Source organism: Lonchura striata, chromosome 12, assembly GCF_046129695.1.
Source record: "Lonchura striata isolate bLonStr1 chromosome 12, bLonStr1.mat, whole genome shotgun sequence".
Lineage (NCBI taxonomy): Eukaryota > Metazoa > Chordata > Aves > Passeriformes > Estrildidae > Lonchura > Lonchura striata.
The window spans coordinates 6321043-6345985 of NC_134614.1; the positions used below are offsets into that span (position 1 = coordinate 6321043).

General features: G+C 48.3%; 1 protein-coding gene across 1 annotated transcript; it reads right to left on the reverse strand.

The window, feature by feature from the left end:
- Positions 1–17572: 17572 nt before the first annotated feature.
- Positions 17573–22332, reverse strand: LOC144247015 (E3 ubiquitin-protein ligase PHF7-like). The gene is given in 10 exon segments (XM_077786212.1): positions 17573–17676; positions 18577–18763; positions 19763–19869; positions 20039–20371; positions 20524–20642; positions 20777–20890; positions 21105–21240; positions 21243–21460; positions 21537–21753; positions 22100–22332. Coding segments are annotated over 10 exon segments (1653 nt in total). The 5' UTR covers positions 22218–22332.
- Positions 22333–24943: the final 2611 nt, after the last annotated feature.

Here is a 24943-nt window from a genome sequence, read left to right on the forward strand (position 1 = left end):
GGCAGCCATCAGCGGTGAGTCCCTTTCCAGAAAGGTCACAGTCTCCTCCAGGTGCTGGTTCTCTCTCTGTCTGGGAGACAGAAGAGTGTGGGGAGTTTGCAGAACAGGCCCAGAGCCACGAGGGCACTAGTCCCTGCTGAGCCCTGCGTGAGCCCTGCTCCTGTCCGCCTTCTCCTCCTGTCGTCGCCTCGAGGAACACCGCAGTCCACTCTGGCTGTTCCTCCGCTGATTCTGGGCAGGGAGAGGCAGGGGAGCCTGCAGCACAGGCCCAGAGCCCCGAGCTGTGGGGCTCCGCTGGTCCCTGAGCAGCAGCGTCCCTGCCCTGCCTTCTCCTCCTGTTGTCAGGTTGCACTGACACGCGGCCTGAGCCCAGCCTTCCCTTTTGTGACCTTGCTTGCATGGGTCACAATGGCCACTCTGACATCAGCATCGTGCAGCCAAAATTGGGGCAGCCATGGCCTCAGGTCCCTGGCAACCACTTGAGGCGGCCCCCTTGGTAACTGCCCAGGTTCTGAGATGGGTGTGAAGGTTTGGCCAGGAGGGAACCCAGGCAGGGACTCCTGCAGCAACAGGGCCAAATGCCACGCCCTGGGGCAGCCATCGAGGCTGGTACTGTTGGCAGTAAGGTGCTGTTCAGGCACTGCCACTCCAGGGCTCCAGCCCCGGCCAAGAGAAATCTCTGCTCCTGCCCCTGGCAGGGGTCAGTCACACAGAGATTGTGCATTGAGTCAGGAGTGGAACTGAGGCCACACATGGACTCTAGGTCTCTTCAGAAGGTTAATCCGAGTTTATTATAAACCCATTCTTTTATACACCGTTCTATTACAGGTGGACCTGATTAGTCATTTAATCAGCAACCCTTCGCACCATTGGCTAATTCACAAGACACTCTTTGCTAAACATCTGATGAGAAAACAGCCGTTCAAAACACCAGCTGCAAGGTTGTTTTTAGTCTTTCTCTCAGGCATCTCAAAACTGTAGTACTTCGCTTGCCCAGTCACGGGGATCTTTTGTGGCGGCTAGCTTGTCCCCTTCAAGTGACTGGAGGGAACTACAAGTGTGGCTGCCCCCGGCTCGTCACTTAGAGCACCGGGTGGCAGTGATTGCCTCAGCGTGGGTGACAAAGGCACAGCAAAACTACGAAGATCCAAAGCAAAGGAATAGGGAGCGGACACCTGTATGAGGTCTGCAGAGCTTTTATTCTCCCAAACTGGGACAGTGACAGATGCCTCTCTACCTTGGGTCTGACAGGGGATTATAAAGGGTGTGGGCGTGAGGGGAGTGAACACAGTGCAACCAATAGGAAGGGATTACATCAGTGCAGGGGCCAATGAGGAGAACCTAGGGAGGGGAAAGGTTTCCAGGGACCAATACTAACAAGAACAGGGATGACTGACATCGAACATTCTAGAAGAAAATGGGGACGGTTTCAGGGATTGACAGGGAGAGGGGGCTGTACAACTTGGACTGACAGGGGTATTTTTAGGTACAGAGGGAGATTGACAACCCTGTGGCAGGAAAACTTTGTGGCTAGGAGGTGGGGAAAAACCTTCCTAGGGAGGAATAGGGGACACATGGAACATACGAACAAGACCTGTCTAACAACTAATTTCTAACTTAATTACCAAACCCTTATAAATCCTTGTAAAACTGTCACACCACCACACAGCAACCCTTCACACCATTGGCTAATTCACAAGACACCCTTTGCTAAACATCTGATGAGAAAACAGCCGTTCAAAACACCAGCTGCAAGGTTGCTTTTATTCTTTCTCTCAGGCATCTCAAAACTCCCCAGAACAACACCTGGGGAAGTTTATCTGGCTTCTCTTTCTCTGACTAAAGTGTCGCATCCACATGGATTCTCTTGCACTGGAGAAATTCAAAACCTCCTTCAGGTGAACTGACATTTTCCTCAAGACCTCTCTGGAGAAAACCAGGATGAAAGTGAAGGCACTGCTTTGTTACAGGGGCATTGCCATGCCCGAATCCTCAGTGAAGGAAGAAAATTAGCAATGGTGACACCGCTGTATAAACACAAAGCACATTTCAATGGTCAGCTGAAGTGCCCGGAGGAGACAGACATTAACCACCCTCACACTCATCCTCAGGACAGTTTTGTCTCCACATTTGACAGTTCTTCCTTTGAATGTTGTTTGTTTTATTACAACTCAGAAGCTTAAAATAACAGTGCCCAGTGTAGTTATTAGACCCCAAATCATCCCTCTAACAATTGCCTTATGTATTTCTCACTGTCATGTCCCAAGACTTTTTATCTGAGGTCAGAACAAAAGAATTCCAGCCTCCTGCCCATGATAGAGATGGGGAGATTTTGAAAGGATATAAGGACAACCATTATCTGTTGGGAGGTTACTGATGAAGAACAGGAAGTTCAGGGGAGATGGAAAGAAGTCCAATTGCTTTCCAAGAATAGGAAGAAAAGCTTTTTAAAGCCAGTATACTCAGTATACTTTGCCACTTTATCTTTGCTGCTCTCCCAAGACAAAAGATTTTTCAGTGTGAATTTATCACAATTGGTTTTGTATCTAGAAAATTAAATGTCATTGTTCTGTAAAATGATAAAGCTGCAAAATCTAAAATTAAAAAAATAAACAACCAAAACCAAACACCAAACCAAAGAAAACTGAAGTATTTGTCAATTCAAGTGCAAGGTAGATCAAGTGCTACCTGCCAGCATCAGTTGGCAGGTTCTGCCAAGGTGCAAAGGCTGCCACACCAGCATGGCAAGCTTGAAAGAGTCCTGTGTAGATTCATCACAGTGGAGAAGATCAGCAGGACCTGAGCAAATACAGAGACTTGTACAGTTTCAGAAATCAGATACAGGAAGCAATTCCTTCAGAGCTCTCTGCTACAGTTTAAATTCATTATCTACCAGAAGGAAAAAAATAAAACAGACCTTTAAAACAGACTATCAAAGCAATAGTGGAGTTTTCAAGAATGAATCATTTTCTCTACTCTACGGGACTGGACTTAAGCAGATCCCACCTTTGAAGGGAGCCTGGTAGTGCAAATACAGAAGGGGCAATCCCACCCTGAATTTGTCAGGAAGAGGAGCTGCTCTTTCCACTCTCTGTGGTCATACAGTTTGTCTTTTCCTGACTGGGAGGTTGGAAATTTATTGTTAAATTACATTTCGAACAAATTTAGGAGCTTTAGATATTGCTTCAATACAAGCTGTTTTTACTGCATTTCCTTTACTATATAAAAACTATTGTTTTTAAAATTAAGTTTAAAGCACTACTGCAATATAAAAGAAATGTTAAGTAAAAAGTACTTTATCCCCCAGAACTCAAATAAGGTTTTATAAACAGACATGCACTTGTTACCATAGAGAATCCTAGAAGCCTTTTGTTTCAGTTATTGTCTATCTTTTTTCTTTGTGTAAAATGCTGACACCTTTGGTAGGTGCCAACAGATTGAGTAATCCAACAGGCAGTTCTTTTCACTACCCACCATTACCTTCACACCATGAAGACTGAAAGACTGTTTTTTGTCAAAATAAATGAAGCTATTCCATATGACAACACATTTCCCCCCACTAACTCCAACAGCTGTAGCCTGAAATCAGGAAAATTAGAAGTTAACTGCCAAGTTAACCCCAAGACTTACTATTCTTTTAGAATTTAAAACAGTGACCGCACCACTTGTTTTTATGCTTTTCTCTCCCTCATCTTCTTGTTAGTACAAAACACATACCATGCATACTCAGAACCTGGTATGTTCCCAGTTAATTAAAAGAACATGGCAGCATCCAAGCATCCACAATAACCTCCACTGAGACATAAATGGATCATCATTTATCAGTCACTCTGCCTATGCAAAGTAAGTATTGCAAATCACATGGATGATAAGAGGAGTGTAAGCAGAAGGAGATAAAATAAAAATCTATGTGGCTCTAAGGCAGAAAATATGCTTTTAACCTAAAAAAAAAAAAATCAAACCTCACAGCTGCCTTCGAGAAACTACAGCATGTCAAATTCAGCTTTGCTTTTGCTTAGATCATCTCTCTTGGAAAGGCTGTAGATGTGGGGTTTTTTTCCTTCCAATTGAAGCTTTTTCTAGGAAAAAAATGAGACTGCACATGTACATCTTTGACTAGAATTTCCTAGAGGAAACAACTTCATGTGAGAAGCTTGTGAAGAAGATGTTGAAATCAATGGCTTCCCTGCTTCCTATGCCCTTTCCCCCCACCGTGACTGCACTTCATTTACCTGCATTAACAGCACGGATGAGAGCCAAACTAAGAGAAGGAATTTAAAAAGCTGTGATGTTTTCTCTGCCATTACTTAAAGTGCCACATGCAAACCCAAGCGAACAGTCTCTACTAGACACAGAGGAACTAAAAGAGGATCTTGCAGCCTGGATGTCAGGTAGAAGTGAACATATTTGTCAAAATTACTGTAGAACAGGTACTGCATCAGGAGTGGCAAAAATTAAAAATGCCTTCCTGGGGAGATTCCAGCAGGGAGAAGGTTGCAGACACTTGAATTAGGTTTTCAGGTACTGTGCAGTTTGTTGGCATCTGACCCAAGGGCACAGCTCCCACACACATAAACCTTGGAACATCTAAGCATGGGTATGAGTGCTCTGGCTTGCTAAAGAACTCCATGTTCAGCAGCTTGGCGTGGGGAGTGTCCTTAGGGTGCACTCAGAAATAAACCAAAATTAGGCCCCTTATGGCTTTGGGGGTTAGAGTTTCTTGGGGTTTGTTTTGTTCTTTCGGGGGTGGATTTTTAAAGATGTGTAGAGAACTTCTAGTTGCGAGCACTTTACATTATTAGACAACGCTAGCTGTCTTACCACTGAGCACAATGAAATATTAATTATTTTTATCTAGAATTATTGGTGATTCAAGACATGACAACACAAGTATTGTAGCCTTCCAAAAATGATGTGTGTTTTATTCTCTTGATACAAATATTCTATTCCTAGGAATGAATGGTAAATACAACATTTGCACAACCCATTTTTACAAAATCAAAGGAGCAAAGGACTGACTTTCAACTGATACTCCCCATTCTTAAAGAGAAAAAGGTTACCAAAGGACAAATGGAATGCTGACCACTAAACAAAGTGATGGTTCTACCTTTCTTCAGTTACACATTGGAAACGCCACAACTAATCAATCTCTCAGTGAGCTTATTCTTTGGAAAGGAGACTCCTCATTCCCCTAGGGGGCCATGGTCTGTGGTGTGCCCACAGGTCAATGTCCTCACCTGCCTCCTAGCCTGGCGGCTGAGCAACAGGGCTTCCTGTTGCAGGATTTCTGAGAGAGAGAGGACACGCTTTATATTTCGAGTGAAGGTTGAGCTACCCCCAGTCTAGGCCTCAAATAATGGGCCTTGGTAAGGCCTTTGAAGCCTTTGACACAGTAAGAAATTAGTCAATGCGCAGTTCGAAATTATGTTAAGGTAACCACAGTATTAACGAGTTTTCTGGGTGTGAATTGGTGAAGGGCTGCAGTGTGGAACTCTAGCCACCTTAAGACAAAGACAAACAATGTTTGCTGACCAATGATAGTGTGCTCACAATTTGTAAACGATATTGAAGTGTATATAAACTGCCATCTTATAAAGAATAAACAGAGAATGTAGCATTAGCTATATTGGCTTGATCTGCGTTTGTCCTGTCCAGCATTCCCTATTGTATAAGAAGTCCCTTGCTTCTGCTTCCAGCTTTGGGTAAGGCAGTGTTTGAAATACAGACGCAAAGAAGACTGTAGGGTATGAAATACCATAAAGCTAAATTCAGGCATTTGTCAGACACAGCAGCTCAAGTTACTGAGCAGCACAAAGGGTTCTGAATTTAAGAACCTCTCTTGGAAGAGACACTACGTGTGTCTTACCTGGAACTCAGCTGCTGGTACTGGATATTGGGCTCTGTCATCACAGCAGACACTGCCTGCACACTGTCAAATGAACTTGAGAGTTCGGCCGGAGATGGAAGGAGGGGTGAACAATTAACAGTTTCCTTAGAAAATGAGAATTGAATTTAAACAATTTTTTTTTTGCCTTTTCCTCTGTTCCAAAACATACAGTAATAGAGAGGAAATTTAGAGATCCCTTTGTTCCATCATGGCATTATCCAGTGCCTCCAGCTCTTTTAGATACCTGGAAGGTGGGACCAGTGTTCTGGTCCTCAGTTTTTGTGATTTGCATTCACTCCTCAACCTCTTCCCAATTCTTTAGGGTGCCAGGCTGCCTTGCAGGATCCTCACTCCAAGCCCAGCATCCTCACTGACACCAGCATTAGCCGCTTCTGATTGTGCAGCCGCAGCTCGGTACCATTTGATGCAGCTCTCCAGCTCTCCGCTCCCCCTCTACTCCAGCCTCATTAATCAAAATGGATGTTGGCAAACTGCAGTAAATGCCAATGAGATTTCTTCAGTGTCTCCTAAGTCCTCTTGAAAATAGTGTGCATGGAAATTCAGACGTTTCGCTCAGCTGCACTGCAGAGCTGACACTGCAGCACGGTATTTCAGAAAGGCAAAGGAAACAAAATACAGAACCTGCTCCTGGCACATACAGGTCACAACTAAATGACTGAACAGAACGAGTTTGGTTTAACCAAGTTCTACTGCACAAACCAGAGCGAAAGCTTCAGGACATCACCTGATGCGGGACGGAGGGAAGAGCATATTAAAAATAAAAGCAGGGGAAGCGCCACAAATGCTTCCACTGCACCGAGCATCTCTGCAATTGGCCGGGAGAGCTGTTGCTGCACAAACTCTGCCTGCTCCCGCCCCATGGAGTAAGCCCTGCTCCCTCTTACAACAGGCTGAAGCACAGCATGGCAAGCTGTCCCCAATTACTATCCCTGATGGCCATCCCCCCTCAAGCTCACAACAGTAACAAGTTTGCCCGAGATCCTAAAAATCTCTCAAATTGAGCTGTGTGCGGGAGGAAAATTGTAGTCCACAAATGTTTCATGCTAAGCCTAGCAAACTTGGCCTCTATAACTTCTGGCTTCTAAAGCAACAGATCATGGTTCAAACCCTGCTGGGGTATTGTCCAATAAAAATCCCTTTCAGGTGCGTCATCACTGTAAGAAGGAAAGCAGGGAAACAAAGGTGAGGCAATTTCAAAAGGTACTAAACTGAAGGCAGAAAGGAAATTAAAGTTCCTCCTCAAAGAAAACAATCCTTGGGTTAACAACTAAAATACCATTACAATGAATTATTTTTGCTTTTTAAATAAGGAAAATTTTCCCTTTGTGTGGTGCCCATGTATTAAAATCAACACAGACAAAAGTGTACCTGAGTGTCTAAAAGTCTCACCTGTCCCAGGGGTAACTCTTTGTATTGGAAAGGTGTGCCCTAGCCTAGGGGAAAAGTGCTGCAAAAATACCTGCTGCTTTAAGTTATGAAATGGAAAAGCTAACATCCTACCTCTTCAGCTCCTACTCTAATGCAAAGCAGTGATGAATTTGGAACAAACCCCAGACACTTAATAAAATTATCAACTTTAATATCCTGACAACTGATATGCTGGAGCAAATCCTGAAGGATCCGTGGGATTCAGTAATACACTTTGGTCATATAAAGGGGAAGTAAAGTGAATGATCCCAAATAGCAGGCCAAGCTACGGAGAAAATTCCCAACGTATAATTAGAAAGACTGAGTTAATAAGGATGTCTACGGAGAAAATTCCCAAACGTATAATTAAAAAGACTGAGTTAATAAGGATGTTGCGTTAATTCAAGTCCGTCAATAAAACAACCCTAACAGCTTTAGGTATCATCTTCAAAACCAGCACTAATATGGAAGTGTTCAGCAGAAAGTCGGGCTTAAATAGCAGTAAAACTCTATTTATTTGGGGTGAATAGGAGATTTCTTCTGCAATTACAAACAGTAACTTTCCAACAAGTCACAAGTCCTTCATCACAGGAGTCACTTACACATGGAAATTACAGGATGTGCTTTTTTGGGGAATTGCAACAATACTTGAGAAGTATATAATAAATAAGAGCATGTAAAAACAGGTTAGAAATAAAACGGAATTCTTTAGCTCTGGTTTGAAGAGTATTCTCACTCCTCAGTCACATCGCAAAGGCAAAGTGAACTGAATATAGCATCCAGGCTAGGGCCAGATTTGACTGCTTCATGATTTAGAAACCTCTTGGGAAGCTGGGACACTTGCTCAGTTTGTGAACCCACTCTAAACTCTGTTTCTACTGGGGTATTGTTGAACTCAGTCCAGCTGGATTAAAACTAAGCAGAGAGATGCCTTCTGAACATAGCAAAGCCATAACCTCAGGCTCCCTGGGACTGTAGGGAGCATGTCCTCACTCCCTAGCTGAACAAGCTATTTTTAGATTACACACAATGGATGTCAACAGACCTGCTGTAATCAAATGCTGGTTAAAAACAGCACCTATCTTCAGCAAGGAGATGGCTCATGATGGGTCTCAAGGATGTTCCTAAAATGCTGTGATGCCCTAGCCAGTTTTCAAAAGGTTCTTTATCGCCAGCTGGGGGATACATCCAAATCACGAACGGGACTGGGTTGCTGTGGTATATGTTTATTTTTTAGCATCAGTCTCATTACAGGGTTGTGACAATGGGAAGATGCCAGCAGCTCACATCCAGGCAACAGACCAAGAACTTAATGTTACAACTTAATTTATAAACTCTTTGACCAGTCACACAAAGCAAAAGCATATTGACAGTAGTTCTATCCAATCACTACAAGCACACGTACCTTTAGTTAAAACAATGCTTGCTTATTTTGAATACAATACGTGCTTGTAAGCCTCAAGATGCAATGCACAGAGCTTCGTTATTAAGCTTTGACCTTCCTAATATCTCAACAGATATACTTTTCTGCAACTTAGGAAGTTATTCTATCCAAGCGTTAATACACAGACTATTATTCTCTTTGTCCTTTCATTATACTTGTATACTTTTTCTGCTGACAAATCTTATAGTTAGTGCTTAGCTCTTATCACCATCCTGGTGTCTCTGAGGCCTGCCTTTTGCAATGTGCCCAAAACGCTCTGATTCTAAGGAATCCCACAGTTCTTCATGCATCAAGCTCTCTGGGGATTGCACATGGCAGAGTGACATCAGGTGAAGAAGGAGAAGAAAACACTATTACATAACAGAGAGCTGGCTTTTGAGTCTGGAAGCAGCCGGTCTCTTGGCTGGCATCCTTCTTTTGTCACCATCCTTCACACGCTCCCGCTTACACTCCAAGGTCTTTAAGCACACGTTGCCAGCGTGACACACAACACAGCGGCAGCGTGGCACACACCACCAGTGTGGCACTCCGTGCAGCACTAGTGTGACACGCAAAACACTGCCAGTGTGACAGAGCTGGGACAGAGGGCAGGGTGTGCAGCTGACACATGCCAGCTGAGGTGCAGAAAACCACAGCTGACCATGCAAACAAGTCAGATCTTCATCCCGTGCGCACGCAGACCTTGGACCCCCACAGATGGCTGAAAGGCAGGCACATTGCTTTACCCCCAAAATAGGGTGGGCACAGTGCAGGCATGTAGGACTGGCTAATGGGAATGCAGAGCTTGGGCACAGAGTCAAACCTCGATAAGCACAGCTCTGTCAAAAGGTGCCAGGAAAGGGCAGAATGAGTGGGACGGTATTAAAGGCCGTGTTCGAAATGGCTGCCCGGCTCCCCGCATCCAGCCCGGGCTGCGCAACACAAACCGGCTCATGCGGGAGGTGGGACCGCCCTGAGGAAAACTGGCCATGGAGCGGGGCTGGGTCTACAACACCTCAGGGAAAATGGCCATGGAGCGGGGCGGGGTCTACAACACCTCAGGGAAAATGGCCATGAAGCGGGGCTGGGGCTGCGACACCTCAGGGAAACTGGCCATGGAGTGGGGCTGGGTCTACAACACCTCAGGGAAAATGGCCATGGAGCGGGGCAGGGTCTACAACACCTCAGGGAAAATGGCCATGGAGCGAGGCTGGGTCTACAACACCTCAGGGAAACTGGCCATGGAGCGGGGCTGGGTCTACGACACCTCAGGGAAACTGGCCATGGAGCGAGGCTGGGTCGACAACACCTCAGGGAAACTGGCCATGGAGTGGGGCTGGGTCTACGACACCTCAGGGAAACTGGCCATGGAGCGGGGCTGGGTCTACAACACCTCAGGGAAACTGGCCATGGAGCAGGGCGGGGTCTACAACACCTCAGGGAAACTGGCCATGGAGCAGGGCTGGGGCTGCGACACCTCAGGGAAACTGGCCATGGAGTGGGGCAGGGTCTACAACACCTCAGGGAAACTGGCCATGGAGCGGGGCTGGGTCTACAACACCTCAGGGAAAATGGCCATGGAGCGGGACTGGGTCTACAACACCTCAGGGAAACTGGCCATGGAGCAGGGCTGGGGCTGCGACACCTCAGGGAAACTGGCCATGGAAGCCACCTCCAGAGGCTTTGATGCACTTATTTCTTGGTTGAATGCACATCAAAGATCAATCTAGCATCTTTGCAAACAAGCATGACATGCAAGGGCGCTTAAAATTGAGTCTGATCTAAGTATCAAAGATAAAGCCTCTCACCTCTAAAGTTGCATTTTCATGACTGCCAAACAATATATGAAAACAATAGAGACCTTTTCTTATATCTGACTTCAAATATCCATAATGCAAGATTCATTCTGAAGGCGGGAAAAAAGAAAACAAAGAAAATAGGAGATAGGCAATTTTCACAAGGTACAGAGAAGAAAACAAACACTAGAATACCTTAGAAAAAATAGTTTTTCGTCATCTTCCCAGTAGTTGCTGTTTGAACTTTTGTTGTCTTAATTGTCCCTCTCAAAACAAGGCATGTTCCAGCTTTGTTGTCTCAGTGGTGAATCTCCCCAATTGCTGACTTGCCATTTTAGCTCTGGTTCATTGGAAATCCATAACAAGGGATTCTCCGTGGAAGAGAGTTGCACAAGCCTTGGGATTCCTGACTATTCACCTCTGCCAATGCTCATGGTAATCTCCTAACACACCTGAGCTGCCTGTTGTTAGAAATGAGAAGCTTGACTCAGCCAATATATCAAGTAGCAATTCAATTTATTAATTAATATGGTAATGTATGAGCAAAGACAGTGCTGGGTACAGTGTTGGGGGTTTTCCCCTCCACCTGCACACTGATTGTTGGGCTTGCTGGTATTTATTGATCATATTCATACATAATCATAAGCTTTTTCCAGCAGTTTCTATTTCCCATTTTTTACGTGTGCTTCCAGGAGTTTCTATTTCTACCTTTTGACGTCACAATTCTATCCTTTAGAATCATAAAACTATGATGGTGATGTCTGGTTCCTTTCCAATTTCTATACTCTATTGTGATCTAGTCCAGGTTTCAATATCCTAGGATGTACATCCCAGGATGGACAGTGGGATCCAGCTTCTATTTTCTAGACCAATAATCTATGATAGTGATGTCCAGCTTCCCCTTTCAAAATCATTAATCAAGAACATTGATGTCCATCTTCCTTTTCCAGGAGCTTGGGAAAGGTTCACTTCCCTCTTCTGTTTAAATCCCTTACACATTTTAAAGATACAGTCTAAAATCCTTATATACTAAGCAACATTCTAAAGTTATAATACAAAGGTTCATATTGCAAAACAGCTTAAGACTTATGTCACCAGCTAGGGGCTATATACAAGTCACGAACGGGACGGGGCTGCTGTGGTATGTGTCTCGAGCTGTTTATTTTTTAGCACCAGTCTCATTACATGGTTATGACAATGGGAAGATGCCAGCAGCTCACATCCAGGCAACAGACCAAGAACTTAATGTTACAACTTACTTTATAAACATTTTGACCAGTCACACAAAGCAAAAGCATATTGACAGTAGTTCTATCCAATCACTACAAGCACACGTACCTTTAGTTAAAACAATGCTTGCTTATTTTGAATACAATACTTGCTTGTAAGCCTCAAGATACAATGCACAGAGCTCCATTATCAAGCCTAGACTTTCCTAATATCTCACCAGATATAATTTTCTGCAACTTAGGAAGTTATTCTACCCAAGCGTTAATACACAGACTATTGTTCTATTTGTTCTTTCTTTCTACTTCTTGTATAATTTTTCTGCTGACAAATCTTATAGTTAGTGCTTAGCTCTTATCACCATCCTGGTGTCTCTGAGGCCTGCCTTTTGAAACGTGCCCAAAACCCTCTGATTCTAAGGAATCCCACAGACTTATCATTGTTATTTGCAAGCAAAAGATTGGTTCACAAGTCTTTTTCCATGCTTTTCTCAGTTGTTTATTAGAACTCATCTTTATAACTGTCCCATGGCTGTGTTCCACACATTTCTCAATTACAATTACAGAGGTTACATTTATTTACCTGACACAAAACACAACTTTGCATTTCACATTGTCTTTCTTTGAGAGAAAGATTCAGATAAAGTCAAGGAAACAGGGCAGGTGAGATGGAAAGCTTCCCTTGAGACGCTTTTGGAAGGGCCTGCAAGGACCCTGCCTTCCTTCGGAACAGAGGTGGCCACAACACATGGTGTTGGCTGTCTTACCCTAGGTGCCCCCTCTGTTCCAGAAGGACTCTTGCCCACTTCATCACTTGTCTGTCCCTCCAGCTCCAGGGCCTCAAACCCGCTCTGTAAGGTACTAAACCTCTAAGTCAGCTGCAAGTTTTGAGAATAAGGCAGTGAGCATGGCTCGAACTAGGGTTTTTTAGTCAGGCTTACAATATATGTTGAGAAGAAGAAGAGAGAAGGGGTAGATACCACACGAGAATCCAGCACAGCCTCGCCAGATTTTTCATCTGGGTTCTTGAAGCACAATGCCCAGCACTTGCGCTGAGACATCTTTTTGTGTGTTCTGGCGACCGGAACCATCCCACGGCCAGGCCCAGGGTAATTTGGGTGCCAAAGTCCTGTTGCCTGCAAACAGCACACTTTTTTACCCAGCTGGAGCTGATTTCAGCATGTTTGCTGAGTTGACTTTAGGAGTGTTTTCCTTATCTTGGCAGTTCTAACAGATGTCCTTATGGCCCCTAAATTGTGCATCCTTTCTGTCCACAATCAGTGGGCGTCCTTCTTCCCCAGCTTTGTCAGCTTCCCTCTAGGTTTGAGATCAGTGAAACGTGCCCAGGCCTGAGTCTTCAAAGACCATTCTAGCAACAAGTACTTTGCTTTTCTAACACCTGACCATCACCCCGAGCTTGCAGGCTGCCATGTGCGGCACACGTTAAATGTCTCTTCTTGTTGATCGGGTATGAAAGTGTGCAAAGCTCAAGCATTACAGGACATCCTTTCTTCATCAGGAATGGGACCTGCGGGGTCCCGGCCCGCAGATCTTGCTGCTGGCCGAGGCTACAGGGCCTGAGCTGCCGTGCGCCGTGGCACTGCCGGAGCGCCCCGGCAGAGCCGCGCTGGCAGTGCCGACACCTGAGGGAAGCCCTGCCATGGCACTGCCGGAGCGCCCCGGCAGAGCTGGGCTGGCCGTGCCGACAGCTGAGGGAAGCCCTGCCATGGCACTGCCGGAGCGCCCCGGCAGAGCCGGGCTGGCAGTGCCGACACCTGAGGGAAGCCCTGCCATGGCACTGCCGGAGCGCCCCGGCAGAGCCGGGCTGGCAGTGCCGACACCTGAGGGAAGCCCTGCCATGGCACTGCAGGAGCGCCCCGGCAGAGCCGGGCTGGCAGTGCCGACACCTGAGGGAAGCCCTGCCGTGGCACTGCCGGGGCCGCTCCTGCCCCGGGGCCGCCGGCAGGAGCGACGCCTGGGACCTGCCGACAGACCGGCATTGCTTGGCCCTCTTCAGTAGATCGAGGGAGTGGCACCACGAAATAGCAAAATATTACACCTGATTTAAAACACCAGAGGGAAGCCATAGAGTTGAAAGGAAAATGGTGTGCCAAAAGATAAAGGGCATAAAAGGGAAGACTAAAGAAAACATACTGAATCTTAATCTGCACATTAATCTCAACTATATCAGAGGAAACATGACTGTGACCTACTCAGTGTTTTGACATTAGAAGGGTTTGCCATCATTATTTTGCAAGTATGTTCAACTCTTAAAAAGCAGTCAGGTATTCCTTTGTCTAGTGCCATGAATTTAATAATGGGATTGGATTTGGTACAGCTATCCCTCAAATTCTCCACATAAAGGAAGCTGAGTACTTAGCCATGAGTCAGTAAAAGAAATCTTCCATTCTATCACTGTTCTGTAGTAAGCACTTAATAAAAGAAGTAATTCTGCAAATTCATGCTGATCCTTTAGCCATCTGTTAGACAAACATATTATAATATTGGCTTATTGGCTTTCCACAAATATTAAAGTGGAAGCTCTATGTATAGTGTAAAAGTAACCATGAAATAACGATATATATTTAATTTCTGCTATAAATTAAACTTAGAGAAGTGAAGTACCTGATATTACTCTTCCGGAAATTGAACTTACTCTTTGGTTCGGATCACATCCAATGAATGTATGATGAAGACCTCTGCTACTGACCGGAGGAGAAGGCGGACAGGAGCAGGGCTCAGCAGGGAGTAGTGCCCTTGTGGCTCTGGGCCTGTTCTGCAAACTCCCCACACTCTTCTATCTCCCAGACAGAGAGAGAACCAGCACCTGGAGGAGACTGTGACCTTTCTGGACAGGGACTCACCGCTGATGGCTGCCATGTGCGACAGCAAGCAGGAGGGCCCTGGTGCCAGGGAGGCAGGTGAGGGCAAAGCCGCCCTCCCAGAGCCGGGCCCAGGGGCTCCTGTGGCAGGCGTTGTGTGGGGCCCAGAGCAGAGGCAGGGGGAGGCAGGAGCTGCTCAGCCATGCCGCGGCTGGGAGCCTCCTTCCTCCCCAAGTGGGGCCCAGCTGGGCCAGGGGGCAGCTCTTGGGACACCCGTGCCCACAATGGCCCCTGCTCTCCAAGGCCTCCAGCCCTGCCCATCAGCCAGGCAGGCAGGCAGGGACAGAGCAGCCCTTGGGGCCGATGCTGCTGCAGCCAAAGAGCCCCGCAGAGGTGCTCATGCCCGCTGCCACTGACTCTGTGCCCTGCAGTGTGCATGCTGTGTCGCCGTGCAGAGGCTGACCCCTGTGCTTCCCCAAGCGCTGCCACCAGCTCCTGTGCTGCTGCTGATTCTCTGCCCAGCCCACCCACGGGCACTGCTGGAGCCTCACACCCACCACAGCCAGCTGGGGTGTGACAGCTCTGCTGCTATGGGCACGGCTCTGGGCAAAGCACCCGCGTGTCCCTGGGCTGGGGGCAGTGCCCAGGTCGGGCTTGGCAGAGCCCGTCTGCTCCTGGAGAGCCGGGGCCAGTGCCCAGGTGTGCCCGGCTCTGGGGCGCCTTTGACATTCCTGCTTGCCTTTAGAGCCACCGGGGATGAGCCGGAGCTCAATGGCCCCGGCCTGGCTGGACAGTCAGGACTGGAGCCTTCCCGTGGCTCCCCAGCACCCAAGACCATCAGCCCCAGCTTTGAAACACTGCCGAACAGGATTTGCCAATTTTTTTTCCTCTTAGATCTTTGAAAGGATTTTGGTAGTAACATTGTTTGACCACTTCTTCAAGGAACAAACGTGGCACATTTCTATTCAGTAAAGAGTTTATTGCTTTCCTTACACTTTCTATTTCGTATCCTTAAGCTTCCTTTGGCTTTCTGGGAAATAATCAAAATCTAACAAATTCTTCAGAGAATTTTCTGAATCCACTATTAGGCGAAGTCTCTAAATTCACTCCTTCTCTTGAATATATCCTTTACGTACAGTTAATTAGCTGCTCCTGTAACCTGCAAAGATGTAGTGGTTTACCTGCCTGGACAACACAACATGATGTTATACACACCGGTACACTAAAACACTTTTGTTCCTGGGGAGTTGCAAAGTTGCAGGCTCTTCTCCAGGTCCTGAATTAATTCTGCATGCCCATTCATACCTACATTCCCTCCCCTTGCTCAGCTTTCACCTACAGTTCCCAGGGAACAGATGTTACAAACTCACCTCAAGCAATAATCTACATTGGTCTTCCCAACCCTTTTTCTTCACTGAACTCTACTGATCTACAAAATAACTTTGGGCCCTCTGTGCAAAAAAAAGAACCAATTAATAGGCTTAAACATTTTCGATTGTGCTGCTGCTTCTAACCATCATGGGCAACTCAGCAATAAAGTCAGGAGTCAATTCTTCACATCCTTCCTGTTCTCATGCCCCCCAACAGACGTTGTCTCCCAACAGAAATGTTCCCTCCAGCAGCCTGTTGTCTGCGGGACAATGAAAGGCAGCAGCAGTTTTCCTCAGCATGCTGCAGTCTAAATTGCAGTGAAATAGCCGCTGTTTCATTAGAAGCTCAGCACCAGGATCACACATCTTCCCCCAGAACTGGGGCCTGCTTAGGACTGAGCTCTCCACTTTAAGACCCCCTGCAAATCAGACAGGTTGGAAGAGTGCTGGGCACGAACTGTATGAACACAGCAATACATTTCTGCTGCGTTATTGAATCAGTCTTGAGAAATGCACACCATTTAAGCGTGTCTTAAGACTATTTTACAAAACATATAACAAGCAATTGTTTTGCTGGCCTCTGCAATTTTTGGGGACGGGACTCCATATGTTTCCTTTGGTTGTTGTTTTCTTTGTTTCTAAATAGAAAATCCCCAGGATTCAGAAGAGAAACTCCCAGATTCATTAGGACAAAGCACGACAGGGACCTATGTGGGTGACAAGAACACAGAATTCCTAATGGTAACTCCAGAAAGACAGGAAAAAGTTAAAGGTGATAAAAATACCTGAAAGGATCCAAAATGTCTAGGTAAACTGTCAAGGGGCTAATGTTTTGGTAAGCTCTGAAAGTCCAGATTCCTATTAGGCAATTACCTGAAAGAGAAGAAAGCCAGAAATCTGCTTGGCCTTTATTTTACCAGGACTTTCTCACGGGATTCTGCCATAATTTTGAGCACAAGTAAGGATGCCAAAATTTGACTAGGAAACATTCCTAGGCAGGCAGCATTTTTTCCTCCTTACAGAATTCCATGAAGAGTTTAAAAAAATACAAAAGGGGGTGAAGAAATTCTGTCGTACCTCTTAGGCATTCATCATCTTCAAAGAAGAAGACAACTCTAGCACTTTCTGTGCGTGGTAAAGAAACAAACCTAGACAAGTACAAAGGGATTTTAGCATCCAAAATTGTACTATCAAATTCCATGAACACAAGTTAAAACTGCAGTGCTTCAGAGAAATGGTATAGAGTGAAAAGCTTTATTCCCTAGTAACCAAATAGAGCCTTCTAGAAAAAAAAATAAACTTCTTAACAGCAAACTGACTGTGTCTTTGGTTTCTGACCAAACTCAGTTTGGAGTTGGTCAAACCAAAATGAGCCCGTTAATTTCTTGTGCTCAATGTCTCTCTTTTCATATTCAACTTCACATCACATGGGCTGCTGGGAGTTTTGACTCTGGGCAGCACAAATGGTTTTCCAAGATGACTTTCACTGCTCAGAGGTGTGCAATCTCAGTTTCCCATTCCCTGAGTGCTGCTATTAATATTCCCACAGCATCCAACTACTACAGCCAAGTAGACAGCAAATAGAAACGGAACTTGCATTTCTTGGTCCGTTTCAGCGTCTCACGTCTCAGGCTCATCATCACCCTCAGAGCTGCCGTCTTGGAAACGTGAATCCTCTTGCCATGCGACTTTTACCGGCTTTATTGTTCTGAGTCTGCAAGACTCTGCAATAACAGCACCGAAAAAGAAACAAAGCCACATCCAGATTATTCCTCCACTTGTCAGGAAGAATTCCTCCTTTCAAGACAAATACTTACAGTGGAGAAGACAGATGTAGGAAGGACAGAATCTGCTTCTGCCAGATTTTCTGAGCTACATCTCTGCTCCAGGATTTTCCTCTCTGTTCTCGGGATCTCTGCTGTATTCTTAAACATTTTATTGTTGCAATCAGAAGACACCGGATACCTTCTGAATTCAGCACAATTGTGTGGGGCTTGTTGCTTTGTGTTGTTGCTTTGTTTTTTTTTAAATATTTTGGATAACTTCACACGGTTTATTTTCTCTCCTACAGGACTGTGACTTGATTTAATGTTGTTTCATTCTCTTTTATAAGGCCTCATTTTATCTACGGTTGGAACATACCAACCATCATGTGTAGTTCAGTTTCCTTCTTCTATAGGTCCAAGAAGAGAATTCAGTAGCAAAGAGAATGTTCGTGGATCTTGCGGTCAACTCCAGGATCTTGCTCCTCCCTCTCCATTAACACACATTTCCTTTAAAATCTTGTTGGGTTCTCTGAAACTTGATATGACCGGTGTGCCATCTTTCTCCCTGTTTGCGAGATTCAGGGCATGACAACAAGGTTTTTCACCACTCAGCAAAATCCCCAATGCCTTCTCAAAGCATGCCTTTCAGAATTCCTCAGATGCAAGCATGAGTTACCTCTCATTCATGTACCACAGCCTTGGCAAGCAGAAATGAAGATCAAAATGCTTCTGCCTACTTACTGTCTTCTGCTGTGGAAAATCTCCTGCGTCCTGACCTTCTTTACACCACAATGCTCTACAGTGCCTGCCAGAAGCTCTTCATTAGAAATGGCACTGTGAGAAGGGTCCTGCTGTTACCTTCTTTGATGCCCAGCTCCTCTGTGTCTCCAAAGAAGGAAAACGTGAACGCGCTCGACTCCTGAGATGTGTTGTTCTCGGACAAAGGTCCCAAATGGTCATCTGAGGGCAGGGTCCTGTACATCCTCTTTGTCCCAGGGTATTTCCACAATCTTTTCTGTTTTGTTCTTTGAAGCTCCAAACAAGTCTTTTAAATTGAAATGAGATTGTTCAAGGATAGCAAAACAGCGCACATCTTTTCCAAAGACAGCTTCCCAAGGAGCCACCTTGCTCTGAATATCTCGCTAACTCTATGCAAGGCCCATAAAGGAGAGGTTCACTTTACAAGAGTGAGCAGTGGGGAAACATCTCAGCTTGGAGTCAAAAGGCCGGAACAAAAGTCCTTTTTCATTAGCTACATCATTTAAGTGACTTTTCACTTAATACATGGTAAGGCAGAAATCAAGGGATTTAGCACAAGACTACTTTCCTGCCAGTGGAAATGTCAAGAGCTAATACGGTTTTCTCACAGACCTGCAAGTCTCAAGGTCTCTGTATTGACTGTTCTCACCTTCACTTTTGGCAGCAAACAGATGGACTAGAAAGAATAGATGAGGCTACGTGCTACTGTTGGAGGTCCCAGTTGAGGCCCGACGCCTCTGGTGGGAGCGGTTGCTCCTATGGGAACTCTCTGACAGTGTTCCCGTGCGCCTGGGCCTCTCAGCGCTTGCTGCTCTCCTCCTGCTCCTGTCCTGGCGACTCCTGGACCGGAGAGGTTGATCCGAGGCCCGGCGCTGCAGGCGGGAGCGGCTGCGTCTGGGGGATGTCCCTGATGGAGTATCCCTTTGCCTTGGCCACTCAGTCCTTGGTGCTGTCCTGTGGCTGCTGTCACGGCGACTCCTGGACCGGACAGGTGGACTTAGGGCCTGACCTTGCTGGTGGGAGCGGCTGTGTCTGCGGGACGTCCCTGGCGATGTCTCCCTTTGCCTGGGCGTCTCAGTCCTTGATGCTGTCCTGTGGCTGCTGTCACGGCGACTCCTGGACCGGACAGATGGACTTAGGGCCTGACCTTGCTGGTGGGAGCGGCTGTGTCTGCGGGACGTCCCTGGCGATGTCTCCCTTTGCCTGGGCGTCTCAGTCCTTGATGCTGTCCTGTGGCTGCTGTCACGGCGACTCCTGGACCGGACAGATGGACTTAGGGCCTGACCTTGCTGGTGGGAGCGGCTGTGTCTGCGGGACGTCCCTGGCGATGTCTCCCTTTGCCTGGGCGTCTCAGTCCTTGGTCTTGTCCTCTGGCTGCTGTCACGGCGACTCCTGGACCGGACAGGTGGACTTAGGGCCCAATCTTGCTGGTGGGAGCGGGTGCATCTGAGGGATGCCTGTGAAGGTGTCTCTCTTTGCCTGGGACTCTCAGTCCTTGGTGTTGTCCTTCTGCTGCCATCACAGCTACTCCTCGATCGGACTGGTCCATCTGGGTCCTGACCTTGCTGGTGGGAGCGGGTGCGCCCGCGGCCGGGCCCAGCATGTCTGGAATGGCCCCTGTCCTCAAGCTCAGGGGTGCTGCTGTACATTGACCTTGTTCTGCTGGGGCTGCTGGTGTCCAGCGAGGGAGATGGCAGAGACTGCTGCCATGCTGTGCGTTGGTGGCTGCTGCGGCTGCTGGTCTCGTCAGATGAAGCCTGGGGATCCAGCCCCGATGGCACCGGGCCATGGGAGCTGGGGCTGATGGCCTCAGATTCTGTGGAGCCGTGAGCAGGCTCCAGTCCTGACTGACTGGTCGGGCTGGGGCCACTGAGCTCTGGCTCATCCTTGGAGGCTGTAAGGACAAGCAGGAATGTCAAAGACCACCCAGGCCCAAGGCAAGCCTGGCCAGAGCAGAACCCCATCCCTTCAGGAGCAGACGGGCTCTGCCAGGCCCAGCCTGGGCACTGCCCCCAGCCCAGGGACACCAGGTGCTTTGCCTCATACCCGTTTCAAGACCAGCACAGCTGTCACACTCCCAGCTCTGTATGCTGTTTCTCAGGCCGGAGCAGCGCCTGTGGGTGCCCTCAGCAGCGCAGGAGGAGCACAGGAGCAGTTCCCAGGGCCTGGGGAAGCAAATGGGTTTATGGCACTGAGGACAAATTAATTGTCTGGCCAAGCTCTTCTAGTTCTTTTCTCTTTGAGCCCTTGAAGTGACACGGCTACCCTGCAGAGCCTCAGGTGCAGCTCCCCAACTTACCCCTCTTCCTCTGCCTCCTCCCTGCCTCCCGGGTAAAGGCAATCCCTGGCATTGCACCTGCTGTGCCTCTCTCTTAGATCCGCGTAGGCATCGTTATCCTCCCATGTTGGCAGTCTGATGGAGAAAGGAAAAGCTGATGAGTTTCTGCTGCCCTCCCCTCACAGAGCTACAGGTTGTCCCTGCTCTTCGTCCCGTACTTTTCCAAGGCGTGCGTGAAGTTGAAGCCCAGACTCACAGGACAGGGCAGGGACAGGACTGCTGGGGCAGGTCCTGGCAGTCCACAGTCCTTGCAGCTCCTGTCCTGTGAGGCAGGCAGAAGGACACCAACCTGAAGGGGATTCGGATCCCCAGGATGATCATTTCAACAGGGAATGCCTCCTGGTCTCTGCACAGGGGGCACCGAAAATATAAAGCACCAGCACGCAAGGCTTGTCCCTGCAGGGCAAACAGAAGCAGGGTGAGCAAGGCCCTGGTGCTGCTGAGCACCTGCTTTGCCCTGGGGCTGAGGGGAGGGCTCCTACCTGGATGCAGTCCCTGTGGAACCAGGCCCTTTTGCACGCTGGGCACACCAGGGTTCTGAAAGTCTTTCTATCCTCCACTAGCTCCATGCAGATGAGACAATTGGTGCCCGGCTCTGGAGTCGCCTCCACGTTCTGCTTGGGACAGTGCTCAGGGCAGAAGGAGCTGGAGGAAAATGGATGGGCAAAGTGAGAAATGTTGGATCTTCCGCCAGGGGTGACCAGGAGTGGGGAGGAGGTACCTGTAATCTGGAATATACTGTGTGACGCAGCTGCCCTCCTTGGCACAGGGCAGGTGGAACCATCTGTCACAGTCCTCCATGCAGCACATGATGGTTGCCCCGCTCTGGCCACAGACGCAGCAGCGCTGGGAAGAGCCAAGCAGCCCCATCAGCAGCAGCCTCGGGGCCTCCCCAGGCAGCCCCAGCGCTCCGGGCAGGGCGCAGGATGTGGCCGCTGCTGGGTCTCAGCCCACAGAGCCGTCTGGTGGAGGAGGGGGGCTCCTGTGCCAGAGCCTCTGTGCAGCTGCTGGGAGCCAGACTTTGTCCCACAGCCGGCCGGAAGGGCAGGCCTTTCCTTCCAAGTGTCTGGGCTAAGCTCTGGCAAACCTCACTTGGCACAAATCTCCCTGCCTGCATCGGACTCTCACCTTTTGTGCTGCCCGCCGCACTGCAATTTGGATATCTCTAGGAAGAAATCCCATGAGTCCAACATGTTTTTTCTCTTTAGGAAAAAGTAGAGTGGCAAAGAACTGCAGCAGAAAGGAGGAACAGATGAGAAGAGAGGGGCAGGAACTGCCCATTGCAATGGTGGAGGGAGCTCCCGGAGCCACTCACCAGGCAGAACACGTGGGCACAGAGTCCGCCCTTCTCCAGTTTGTCACCGCAGATGTCCGGATCAGCCTCTGCTCGGCGACACAGCATGCACACTGCAGGGCACAGAGCCAATGGCAGCGGGCATGAGCACCTCTGCGGGGCTCTTTGGCTGCAGCAGCATCGGCCCCAAGGGCTGCTCTGTCCCTGCCTGCCTGCCTGGCTGATGGGCAGGGCTGGAGGCCTTGGAGAGCAGGGGCCATTGTGGGCACGGGTGTCCCAAGAGCTGCCCCCTGACCCAGCTGGGCCCCACTTGGGGAGGAAGGAGGCTCCCAGCCGCGGCATGGCTGAGCAGCTCCTGCCTCCCCCTGCCTCTGCTCTGGGCCCCACACAACGCCTGCCACAGGAGCCCCTGGCCCCGGCTCTGGGAGGGCGGCTTTGCCCTCACCTGGCTCCCTGGCACCAGGGCCCTCCTGCTTGCTGTCGCACATGGCAGCCATCAGCGGTGAGTCCCTGTCCAGAAAGGTCACAGTCTCCTCCAGGTGCTGGTTCTCTCTCTGTCTGGGAGACAGAAGAGTGTGGGGAGTTTGCAGAACAGGCCCAGAGCCACGAGGGCACTAGTCCCTGCTGAGCCCTGCGTAAGCCCTGCTCCCGTCCGCCTTTTCCTCCCGTCGTCGCCTCGAGGAACACCGCAGTCCGCTCTGGCTGTTCCTCCGCTGATTCTGGGCAGGGAGAGGCAGGGGAGCCTGCAGCACAGGCCCAGAGCCCCGAGCTGTGGGGCTCCGCTGGTCCCTGAGCAGCAGCGTCCCTGCCCTGCCTTCTCCTCCTGTTGTCAGGTCGCACTGACACGCGGCCTGAGCCCAGCCTTCCCTTTTGTGACCTTGCTTGCATGGGTCACAATGGCCACTCTGACATCAGCATCGTGCAGCCAAAATTGGGGCAGCCATGGCCTCAGGTCCCTGGCAACCACTTGAGGCGGCCCCCTTGGTAACTGCCCAGGTTCTGAGATGGGTGTGAAGGTTTGGCCAGGAGGGAACCCAGGCAGGGACTCCTGCAGGAACAGGGCCAAATGCCACGCCCTGGGGCAGCCATCGAGGCTGGTACTTTTGGCAGTAAGGTGCTGTTCAGGCACTGCCACTCCAGGGCTCCAGCCCCGGCCAAGGGAAATCTCTGCTCCTGCCCCTGGCAGGGGGCAGTCGCCCAGAGATTGTGCATTGAGTCAGGAGTGGAACTGAGGCCACACATGGACTCTAGGTCTCTTCAGAAGGTTAATCCGAGTTTATTATAAACCCATTCTTTTATACACCGTTCTATTACAGGTGGACCTGATTAGTCATTTAATCAGCAACCCTTCGCACCATTGGCTAATTCACAAGACACTCTTTGCTAAACATCTGATGAGAAAACAGCCGTTCAAAACACCAGCTGCAAGGTTGTTTTTAGTCTTTCTCTCAGGCATCTCAAAACTGTAGTACTTCGCTTGCCCAGTCACGGGGATCTTTTGTGGCGGCTAGCTTGTCCCCTTCAAGTGACTGGAGGGAACTACAAGTGTGGCTGCCCCCAGCTCGTCACTTAGAGCACCGGGTGGCAGTGATTGCCTCAGCGTGGGTGACGAAGGCACAGCAAAACTACGAAGATCCAAAGCAAAGGAATAGGGAGCGGACACCTGTATGAGGTCTGCAGAGCCTTTATTCTCCCAAACCGGGACAGTGACAGATGCCTCTCTACCTTGGGTCTGACACGGGATTATAAAGGGTGTGGGCGTGAGGGGAGTGAACACAGTGCAACCAATAGGAAGGGATTACATCAGTGCAGGGGCCAATGAGGAGAACCTAGGGAGGGGAAAGGTTTCCAGGGACCAATACTAACAAGAACAGGGATGACTGACATCAAACATTCTAGAAGAAAATGGGGACGGTTTCAGGGATTGACAGGGAGAGGGGGTGTACAACTTGGACTGACAGGGGTATTTTTAGGTACAGAGGGAGATTGACAACCCTGTGGCAGGAAAACTTTGTGGCAAGGAGGTGGGGAAAAACCTTCCTAGGGAGGAATAGGGGACACATGGAACATACCAACAAGACCTGTCTAACAACTAATTTCTAACTTAATTACCAAACCCTTATAAATCCTTGTAAAACTGTCACACCACCACACAGCAACCCTTCACACCATTGGCTAATTCACAAGACACCCTTTGCTAAACATCTGATGAGAAAACAGCCGTTCAAAACACCAGCTGCAAGGTTGCTTTTATTCTTTCTCTCAGGCATCTCAAAACTCCCCAGAACAACACCTGGGGAAGTTTATCTGGCTTCTCTTTCTCTGACTAAAGTGTCGCATCCACATGGATTCTCTTGCACTGGAGAAATTCAAAACCTGCTTCAGGTGAACTGACATTTTCCTCAAGACCTCTCTGGAGAAAACCAGGATGAAAGTGAAGGCACTGCTTTGTTACAGGGGCATTGCCATGCCCGAATCCTCAGTGAAGGAAGAAAATTAGCAATGGTGACACCGCTGTATAAACACAAAGCACATTTCAATGGTCAGCTGAAGTGCCCGGAGGAGACAGACATTAACCACCCTCACACTCATCCTCAGGACAGTTTTGTCTCCACATTTGACAGTTCTTCCTTTGAATGTTGTTTGTTTAATTACAACTCAGAAGCTTAAAATAACAGTGCCCAGTGTAGTTATTAGACCCCAAATCATCCCTCTAACAATTGCCTTATGTATTTCTCACTGTCATGTCCCAAGACTTTTTATCTGAGGTCAGAACAAAAGAATTCCAGCCTCCTGCCCATGATAGAGAGGGGGCGATTTTGAAAGGATATAAG